Here is a 10,569-nt window from a genome sequence, read left to right as displayed (position 1 = left end):
CGGACGCTCGCCGAAGCCAAAATCTTGACGCTACCAGAATAATTCTACATTCATTCATTGATAGCACGTTTGACAAAACAATCAACTATCTCAACTCAATAACATGTAGTTGAGTACTACCTCCATACCGGTTGACAAAGCAATTACGTATTTCGAGAGAAAAGTTTGACTACAAATTTAGTTAACATTACATGAGATATATGTTACAAAAATTATACCATTATATTCATATTGAAAATAAGTTTCCAGCACTATAATTTTTGGTACAGACGCACACGCAAAGGAGAATTCTTTTTGCTGATAATCTCAATACTACAAGATAAGACATATGATCACGTCAAATGATGTGCATAACAGCAGAATGTTAGTTTCACAAATGGTAAGATATCTCTACAAAGGTCTGATGTACAGAATGCCCCTGTTACCCTAGTTATCCAACTGGAAGAACTAAAAGGTGGACATATACATTCTTTTCTTTAAATCTGTTCCAGAAAGTTTAGGCTAACTCTGAATAACAGGTGAAGTGAAAATAAGTGAGCATGCATGCAACTCTAAATTTGTGTCACACGAAAAGCTAATGGCATATATAAATTCTGACCATGTGTACGTATCTTTATTGACAAAAAAGGAATACTCACTAAACCTATCAAGCACAGAGATCCAGTGTATATCACCACCTTACTGAACCCACCAGGTAAAATTAGGAAAATCGATGAAGGCTTTAGAAATTGATTCAAAATTCTCACACTTCTACGGTTCTACTTAGTACATTCCTTCATTTAATTCAGGAATAGTAACTGTACAAACCTTACGGGCCTGCATTTTGTCTGTTATTTTTTTTTGTAAAAATAATGTTTATAGACAAAACATTACAAACTGTGCATGAACAGGACTAAGAATCTATACTGCATGCCTTTTTAATTAAGAAATTTGCTAATTTTCTACTCCAGTCTAGTATAAAAAATCTAAATTCCTGAAGTATCTCACATCAAATAATTGGAAGGACATATATTTCCAAGGAATGTACGTACCTGCAGGTGGCCTCCTCTCATGTTCAGCCTATGTCACTGACCACACCCATGTAAGCCAATGTTTTGAGGGGAATGTGTAATGGAATAAATCAATCTTTCCTCTGTAAAGATAACAGTGAGAAAATAATGATAGATATGCATATACGGAATATTTTTTACACAATGAGATTCCAACTCATCCATCCAACAAATAAATTTCAGGTCTTATATTTACCTGATCCCAAACATCAGTGCATAGAACATACCAAATTATATCATAGCAAATTAGATAATCGCAAGTTCAGTTTTAGAAGTAAATTACCTCTACTTAGTGTCCTAGTGTGAGAGTAAGAATATGTAACCAAAGTACGTGCAAAAGAAGCAATACAAATAAAACAATGCATTAAGGTTTACATAATCTGGATCAAGGTTTAAAATAGCGCGCTATTTCTCCGCTAATACCACGCAATAGCATATTTGGAGGGTCTACGCTAAATTTTAGTATTTTTGCTCGCTATGGTGCTATTTGTGAAATAGCATGATATATCGTGCTAAAACTTCATAGCGTTAGCGCGCTATTTTTTCAATCTAAGTTTCTTTCACTTTTTCGTGGTGATGAACTGCAATATGTTGGTTCCTCTTCTAGAATAGAACTTAATATCGCTAATGCTGATGATTCTTAATAAATAATTTATACTATGTTGTTGCCTTGTGGAAATACTGATGTTAGCCTTCTGAAAAATTGGAGATCTATTTGTTGTATGTGGTTGTGTATGTATGACTCAGTCATTTTTGGACTAAATATCCAACCTTTTTAGCGAAATCCTTTATTTTTCTACTATATTTGAATTTTTTTCAAACGCTATTTGTAATATAGCACGTAATTAGCACGATATAGCGTCCATAGCATTTGAAGAAGGCCGACGCTATTTCATTTAGCACGCTATTTTAAACCTTGATCTGGATAGTCAAAATGTGCATTACAAAGTCAAAAAGTTGAGGTTATTTTTCTACAGTACACAATATTTTCCAAAATCTTGAAATACCCATACATGAAAAAGGATGTACCATGTAATCCTAAAACATGTAGAAAAAGAAGAAACTAAAATCTCTGAGCACTACCCTGAAAGTTTGTTGCTGCGGAGACATCAGTTTTGGACTCCTCAACTTCAAGAAATGCCATAATTAAAAGATGGAATGTAAGCAATGTAAAACAAGATTGAAATTAAATATTCATATGCAGTTCATGCCAAAAATAGCTGTGCAAATTCAAGGATAAGGTCAACCAACAACGATCAATTAATTTTTTTGCGAAACACAGTACAGGCGTAGACGCTCACATATACGCACATACAATCACCCCTATGAACGCATGCACACTCTACCTCTATGAGCACCTCCGAGAGACTGCGTCCAAGAAACTTCATCCGACGGGTCTTGAGATTGACGAAGTCACCACAGGCGCCTCGCTGTCGACGGGAACATCGCCTCCCACTGAAGAATATTCTGCCTTTAATGACACACCAAAGTATCAAATCTAGGGTTTGAACTCTGGTGGGCTGGGGGTGTCACTGCCCTCCTAACCATCCAACCATAGGTTGGTTCTCAACCACGATCAAATATGGTTTACAGGTAGGCCTGGGCATTCGGTTTTAACCGAATTTTCGGTTCGGTTTTCGGTTTTTTCTAAAATTCGGGTAATAAGAAATGATAACCGAAATTATATCGGTTTTCTTGTTAACTGGTATTTCGGTTAACCAAAAAATCGGTTCGGTGTTCGGTTTTTAACCGATATGACATAGACTAAGACAAAATAAAATGGCGGGAGCCTACAATACGTGCAGCTAACCAGTCGTGCGTGCGTGTTGCCATGACCGGTAATGATGAGCACGCACACACCAGTGCTTGTAGAAATAACCATAGTCAAGTGCATAACGCTTAGCAAAAAAAACATAGCGCCTATCAAAAATCAAGATGAATGCATGTGTAGCAAAGAAAAGGAATGCAAGACGTGTGTATATACATCGCACGTGCATGGGGCTGCTAGAGTGCTTAGTCGTTGAGAAAGAGATAAAGAGAACTGGTAGCAATACTTTGGTATCTCGGTTATTTCGGTTGTTTCGGTCAATTAGAGTTCAAAACCGAATTTAAATTGATAAATTCGGTTTCTCGCATTTACGCACCGAAATTAGTCTCGGTTAATTCAGTTTCGGTGTATTCGGTTTCGGTTCCGGTTAATTCGGGTTCGGTGCTCGGTTTCGGTTTTTTATGCCCACCCCTATTTACAGGTATGAGCAAAAGTTATGATGCAAATCCAGAAACAGAATCAATTCTCAATCTAAAGTCTCTTCGTAAAGAAACATGCCATTTGATATTTTCAATTTTCATTAGCTATTTATTTTTCCCAAACTTGACAGTCTGGAGTTCATCCAAACAAAAATTAACCGCACGCTATCTGAATTCTTCACATAGGCCTTATGATGTGTACTTCTAAGTAGCACCAAACAAATAGGTACTGCAGTCAACATTCAAACATTTTCACTGTGGAGTGAAGTTGATTATTTGTTCCCAGTATCTCTTAACATTCGCACATGAATGATGTTCTATTGCCTATCCAAAGCGTCAAAAAAGTTGACAAAAGAGATACCCGATTTTTCAAATGGAACATACTGCATGGGTGTTTTGGAACAAATAAATATTGCCCCTTGGAAGTATAACCAACAAAGCTCAATAGATATTTCTGATTTAGCTTAGAACTCACCTTGGTCCTGTATGTGAGAATGCTTCTGAGGTTGATAGGTACTTGAGTTCTGGAATAATCCAACTATCCAAGATTATATTTTGATCGAAGTGTCTCTTAGAAACGTTTACTGACCTCACTGCAGCTGAGATGTTTTGATCCAAAGAAGTGAGTAAACCACATCAGCAACAAGTGTAGATGGATATAACGGTGCCTCAAATAATTTTAAACCGAAGTTCCGTAGACCCAACTTTATAAATAAAGCAAGCGACCAAAGTCAAAGTTTACAACCATCAACACGACTCACGCCACACACGCGCAGCCAAGAACGGGAAAAACCCACAACTAGACACGTCCTGTGCTAAGCCCAGCACCACAAGTACAAAGCGGTAAGATACAAAGCCCTGAAGCGGGTCGAATGTGCTAAGTCTCCCTAGTCCGCGCATGTAGCCTCCTGACCTCGTCCACCGCCAAGTCTAGCAAAGCACGTTCCGTCGGTCTGACCAGAACCCTCCAAGACTGCATATAAAGCAACATGTGGAAGAATACGTCAGCTGCATTGCCAATCAGTTTCCCTTCAATAGTTAGTTTGTTCCTAATATGCCAGAGGGCCCAGCATTGGGCCTCAAAGGTAAACCATACTAATCCACGAAGGGAGCCTAGCAAACCCTGTGCTAAGGCAATGAAATCCCCGACCCCTGCCGGGTTCCAAGTGCAAGAGTTCCCTAACCCCGGCCCACATGTAACCCGCCATGGGGCAGGTGAAGAAAATGTGGTTGCAATCCTCCACCTCGCCACAAAGAGCGCAAAGGCCATTGGACGGCCCTCGCCTCTTGGCCACCTGTTCGCAGGAGGGCAGCTTTCCACGTATCAACTGCCAAAGGAAGACTTTGATCTTGGGTGGAACGCGTGTCCGCCACACCTCCTTGAAGTGTGTTCTGCTGCACCCTGCAGGAGTCCACAGTACACCGACCGCGTGGAGTACTCCCCTGAGGACTCCAGGGACCATGAAATCTGGTCATTCCCAACTTCATCCGGGAGACCTTGGATTTCACGGCACAGATCATCCCATTCGACCTTTTCCGCCAAGCCAAGGTGCCGGCGGAACCGGATACGCCACTCCCCGGGGCTCCCATCGACCACCCTAGTCGAATGGACCGTGGCGAAGGAGTTGGAACAGCACCCAAAGAGGAGTGGATAGCGAGTTCTAAGAGGCCCTCGCCCCGACCACTAGTTAAGCCAGAAGTAGGTCCACTTCCCATTGTGAACCCTATGGCGAGCTCCCAGTTTGAAATACCATTTAAGTTTCTGTATGGAGTTCCAAAACTGGGAACCCCTAGCCAGCACGTCCTTAGAGAAAAAATCCCTTTCCCCGAGGTACTTTGCCCGAAGCAGGTCAGCCCACAGTCCCCCTGTGTTCTGGTAGTACTTCCAAATCCATTTCAATATCAGGGCAATGTTCATGGTTTTGGTGTTGAGGATCCCTAAGCCCCCAAATTGCTTAGGTTTACACACGGTGGCCCAATCCACCATGTGGTATTTCCTCCCCTTGCCGACTCCTTCCCAGAAGAATCGGGATCGAGACCTGTCCATAGCCGCATGGGTGGAGTCATGTAGAAGGTACGGGCCCATAGCGAACATAGGAAGGCTCGAAAGACAGGAGTTAGTGAGCTCAAGCCGGCCGGCCGAGGCAAGAAAGAGGCCTTGCCAAGGCTCTACCCGGTGACCCACCTTCTCCGGTAGGAATTCCCAATCCGCTACCCGAAGCGCCCGACTACTCACCGGTATACCAAGGTACTTCATCGGGAGCTTGCCCAGTTTGCAGTTGAGCATGTGCGCAACCCTACGCTGCTCCGGTTCCGTGACCCCTGTCACGAATACCTCGCTCTTGTCAAAATTGATCTTAAGACCCGACATGTTCTCAAAGCATAGCAGGAGAAATTTAAGGTTCGCAATCCCTAGGTCCGAGGGCTCAATCATGACAAGGGTGTCGTCTGCATACTGAAGGTGCGTCACCCCCCCTGGGATGAGGTGAGAGACGACCCCACGGATGTGGCCAGCCGAGTTAGCCTTGGCCAGCATCGCTGCGAGGCCATCCACGAGGAAGTCGAACATGATCGGCGAGAGGGGGTCCCCCTGCCGCACACCCCTCGCGTTATGGAAGAAAGGTCCCACCTCTCCATTGACATTGATAGCAGTCTGGCCTCCCATGACCAGCTGCATTAACCTGTGGACATTCATGTCCGAAAAACCCTTGCGCTGTAAAATCTCACGGAGGAAATCCCAGTTCACCCTATCGTAGGCCTTCTCAAAGTCGAGTTTAAGCAGGAGGCCCCCAAGCCTCTTGGCATGGAGCTCGTGTGCAATTTCGTGCAGGGCGAGCACCCCCTCATGCAGACACCTACCCGGATGAAAGCAGTTTGACTCCTATCAATGGTTCTATGGGCAATCGGCGCTAAGCGGGTCGCATACGCCTTTTCCACAAACTTGAAGATGACATTGATAAGCGCTATAGGCCTAAACTGCTTGATCGTGTCCGCCCCCTTAACCTTTGGGATCAGGGTGATGACTCCAAAGTTCAGCCGCGCGATATCCACCCTCCCCAAAACGAAGTCGTTCAGGATCTTGAGGATGGGCTCTCGCAGGATTCCCCAGAATCGCTTGAAGAAGGTAACCGGCAACCCATCCGGCCCAGGCGCGGAATCCGGCCTCATGCTGAGAAGGACCTCATCGAGCTCGGCAGGAGTGAAGGTCAACTCGAGCGCCAGGTTTTCCGCCGGAAGGATCTGATGGTCCCCAGACCACAGATCAGAGTGGAGGGAGAAGACCCTTTCCTCCCCCCTAGAACCCATGAGGCCACGATAGAACGAATAAACGTGTTCCATAAGGCCCAGCTGCTCGTCGACCTCCCCGTGGTGCCTCAAATAATGATGGATCACCATATTCTCAGGGAGGGATGATTGATTCTCTAATAGTAGCACATCCCGTGGAGGCCAATAGTCATCATAGTTCTCAGTAGCTAGGTGAACGCGGTCCTTAACCAGAACAATCTTGTGCAGAACGTAAACCCTTAAGCTCTATTGGTGGAACTGTGCTGACAAAGATGGATATTGACAGTCGTATCCTTTGTCCGCTGTGACCAATCTTTGTAGAAGGCTTCCCCTGAGCCTGTGGCATGCCCATTTTCACAATATTGGTCATTGACAGCTGACCTGGTATCCTAGGCCAGCCGTGCTGATAACCTGATGATGTTTGTGGAGGTACCGATGGTGCATCAACGACAAAAATTTCTTCAAGGGAGAAATACAGCAGACAAAACAGAACATGAATATCAGAACATGTGAATAGCTAACAATCTCAAATCATCAATAGTTCAGAGCATTTGTTTGATTTCTCGTCAACCAGAAGACTGGAGAAAAAAGATAACTGTAGCCATGACGACGACAGAGATGAACAAATTGAGAAACCAAACAGATCATTCATTTTCTTGATGATAGATGGATACATAATGCCCTTATATGTGAGAACTTACTTGACACATAGGTAGACTGATTGCTTTGCAGGGCGTTCTACAGATGAGACAACCACCCCAGGGTCACCATCCGAAGAAGCCTGCACATTCCCCATTGGGTTAAGATTCTAGCTGCACTGCCGCTTGCACTCCTCGATCATCGATGGCTACATCATATTCAACATTCTTTCTAAATAACATTGAATTGTACAGGTAATAGTCACGGCTCCTATAACGGTGGTCACATGCGGCATCAGATTAAACAAAATAACTAGATGTTTCAGTATAGCGCAAAGTAGAACACATCCTAATTCTCACATGTTTGATATATCTTTCTAAACCGCATAAGACATCAGGTGCCACATCACATCACCACTGGAGAGGAACGAGATAGATGTGGCATTGGGAGGGTAGCAGCCCATCGAGAGAGCGATGGCAGAGGCGGATGAAGGCTGTCGCCGGTGACTGATACGTCCCAAACGTATCTATAATTTCTTATGTTCCATGCTACTTTTATGATGATACTCACATGTTTTATACACATTATATGTCATATTTATGCATTTTCCGGCACTAACCTATTGACGAGATGCCGAAGAGCCAGTTACCGTTTTCTGCTGTTTTTGGTTTCAGAAATCCTAGTAAGGAAATATTCTCGGAATTGGACGAAATCAACGCCCAGGGGCCTATTTTTCCACGAAGCTTCCAGAAATCCGAAGAGGAGACGAAGTGGGGCCACGAGGTGGTGACACACCAGGGCGGCGTGGCCTGGACCTTGGCCGCGCGGCCCTGTTGTGTGGGGCCCCCGTGGCGCCTCCTGACCTTCCCTTCCGCCTACTTAAGGTCTTCGTCGCGAAACCCCCAGTACCGAGAGCCACGATACGGAAAACCTTCCAGAGACGCTGCCACCGCCAATCCCATCTCGGGGATTCAGGAGATCGCCTCCGGCACCCTGCCGGAGAGGGGAATCATCTCCCGGAGGTCTCTTCATCGCCATGATCGCCTCCGGATCGATGTGTGAGTAGTCCACCCCTGGACTATGGGTCCATAGCAGTAGCTAGATGGTTGTCTTCTCCTCATTGTGCTATCATGTTAGATCTTGTTAGCTGCCTATCATGATCAAGATCATCTATTTGTAATCCTTCATGTTGTGTTTGTTGGGATCCGATGAATATTGAATACTATGTCAAGTTGATTATCAATCTATCATATATGTTATTTATGTTCTTGCATGCTCTCCGTTGCTAGTAGAGGCTCTGGCCAAGTTGATACTTGTGACTCCAAGAGGGGGTATTTATGCTCGATAGTGGGTTCATGCCTCCATTAAATCTGGGACAGTGACAGAAAGTTCTAAGGTTGTGGATGTGCTGTTGCCACTAGGGATAAAACATCGTTTCTTTGTCTAAGGATATTTGTGTTGATTACATTATGCACCATACTTAATGCAATTGTCTGTTGTTTACAACTTAATACCGGAAGGGGTTCGGATGATAACCTGAAAGTGGACTTTTTAGGCATAGATGCATGCTGGATAGCGGTCTATGTACTTTGTCGTAATGCCCCGATTAAATCTCATAGTACTCATCATGATATATGTATGTGCATTGTTATGCCTTCTTTATTTGTCAATTGCCCAACCGTAATTTGTTCACCCAACATCTGCTATCTTATGGGAGAGACACCGCTAGTGAACCGTGGACCCCGGTCCTATTCTTTACATCTGAAATACAATCTACCGCAATTGTTCTTTACTGTTCTTCGCAAACAACCATCATCATCCACACTATACATCTAATCCTTTGTTTACAGCAAGCCGGTGAGATTGACAACCTCACTGTTACGTTGGGGCAAAGTTCTGTGATTGTGTTGTACAGGTTCCACATTGGCGCCGGAATCCCTGGTGTTGCGCCGCACTACACTCCGCCACCATCAACCTTCAACGTGCTTCTTGACTCCTACTGGTTCGATAAACCTTGGTTTCTTACTGAGGGAAACTTGTCGTTGTACGCATCACACCTTCCACTTGGGGTTCCCAACGGGCGTGTGCTTTACGCGTCATCAAGCTAAATTTCTGGCGCCGTTGCCGGGGACCTGAAGAAAAGTTACTCCACAAAGATTTCTAACTCCCACGTCAACTGCACGCCAGCATAAATTTCTGGCGCCGTTGCCGGGGAGATCAAGACACGCTGCAAGGGGAGTCTCCCACATCCAATCTCTTTACTTTGTTTTTGTCTTGCTTTACTTTATTTACTGCTTTGTTTGCTGCATTATATCAAAACACAAAAAAATTAGTTGCTAGTTTTACTTTATTTACTGTCTTGTTCTCCATATTAAAAACACAAAAAATTAGTTACTTGCATTTACTTTATTTAGTTTGCTTTATTTACTACTGCTAAAATGGGTACCGTTGAGAATACTAAGTTGTGTGACTTCACTAGCACAAATAATAATGATTTCCTATGCACACCTATTGCTCCACCTGCTACTACAGCAGAATTCTTTGAAATTAAACCTGCTTCTATCGAATCTTGTTATGAGAGAGCAATTTTCTCGGTGTTAGTTCCGATGATGCTGCTGCCCATCTTAATAATTTTGTTGAACTATGTGAAATGCAAAAGTATAAGGATGTAGATGGTGACATTATAAAATTAAAATTGTTTCCTTTCTCCTTAAGAGGAAGAGCTAAAGATTGGTTGCTATCTCTCGCCTAGAAATAGTATTGATTCATGGACTAAATGTAAGGATGCTTTTATTGGTAGATATTATCCTCCCGCTAAAATTATATCTTTGAGAAGTAGCATAATTAATTTTAAGCAATTAGATAATGAACATGTTGCTCAAGCATGGGAGAGAATGAAATCTTTGGTAAAGAATTGCCCAACCCATGGACTGACTACTTGGATGATCATCCAAACCTTTTATGCAGGACTGAATTTTTCTTCGCGGAACCTATTGGATTCAGCTGCTGGAGGTACCTTTATGTCCATTACTTTGGGGGCGGCAACAAAGCTTCTTGATGATATGATGACAAATTACTCCGAATGGCACATGGAAAGAGCTCCACAAGGTAAGAAGGTAAATTCTGTTGAAGAAACCTCCTCCTTGAGTGATAAGATTGATGCTATTATGTCTATGCTTGTGAATGGTAGATCTAATGTTGATCCTAATAATGTTCCTTTAGCTTCATTGGTTGCCCAAGAAGAACATGTTGATGTAAACTTCATTAAAAATAATAATTTCAACAACAATGCTTATAGGAATAATTCGGTAACAACTATAGGCCATATCCCTCTCGCTAATGGTAATAG

The 10,569-nt window shown here is 43.3% G+C and overlaps 1 protein-coding gene across 1 annotated transcript in view; it reads right to left on the bottom strand.

Moving 5' to 3' along the window:
- Positions 1-1,120: 1,120 nt before the first annotated feature.
- Positions 1,121-10,569, bottom strand: part of LOC124656500 (ABC transporter G family member 41-like) — a 22,389-nt gene continuing 12,940 nt past the window's right edge. The window contains exons 19-22 of the mRNA XM_047195230.1: positions 7,283-7,362; positions 6,223-6,591; positions 5,533-6,151; positions 1,121-1,132 (exon numbers count right to left, since the gene is read on the bottom strand). Coding sequence (XP_047051186.1) covers positions 1,121-1,132; positions 5,533-6,151; positions 6,223-6,591; positions 7,283-7,362 — 1,080 coding nt within the window. The remainder of the gene's footprint in view (positions 1,133-5,532; positions 6,152-6,222; positions 6,592-7,282; positions 7,363-10,569) is intronic.

This window comes from Lolium rigidum, chromosome 5, assembly GCF_022539505.1.
Source record: "Lolium rigidum isolate FL_2022 chromosome 5, APGP_CSIRO_Lrig_0.1, whole genome shotgun sequence".
In the NCBI taxonomy this organism is placed as follows: Eukaryota; Viridiplantae; Streptophyta; class Magnoliopsida; order Poales; family Poaceae; genus Lolium; species Lolium rigidum.
The sequence above is the reverse complement of the archived record's forward strand: the minus strand, read 5'-3'. Positions and strand labels throughout refer to the sequence as shown.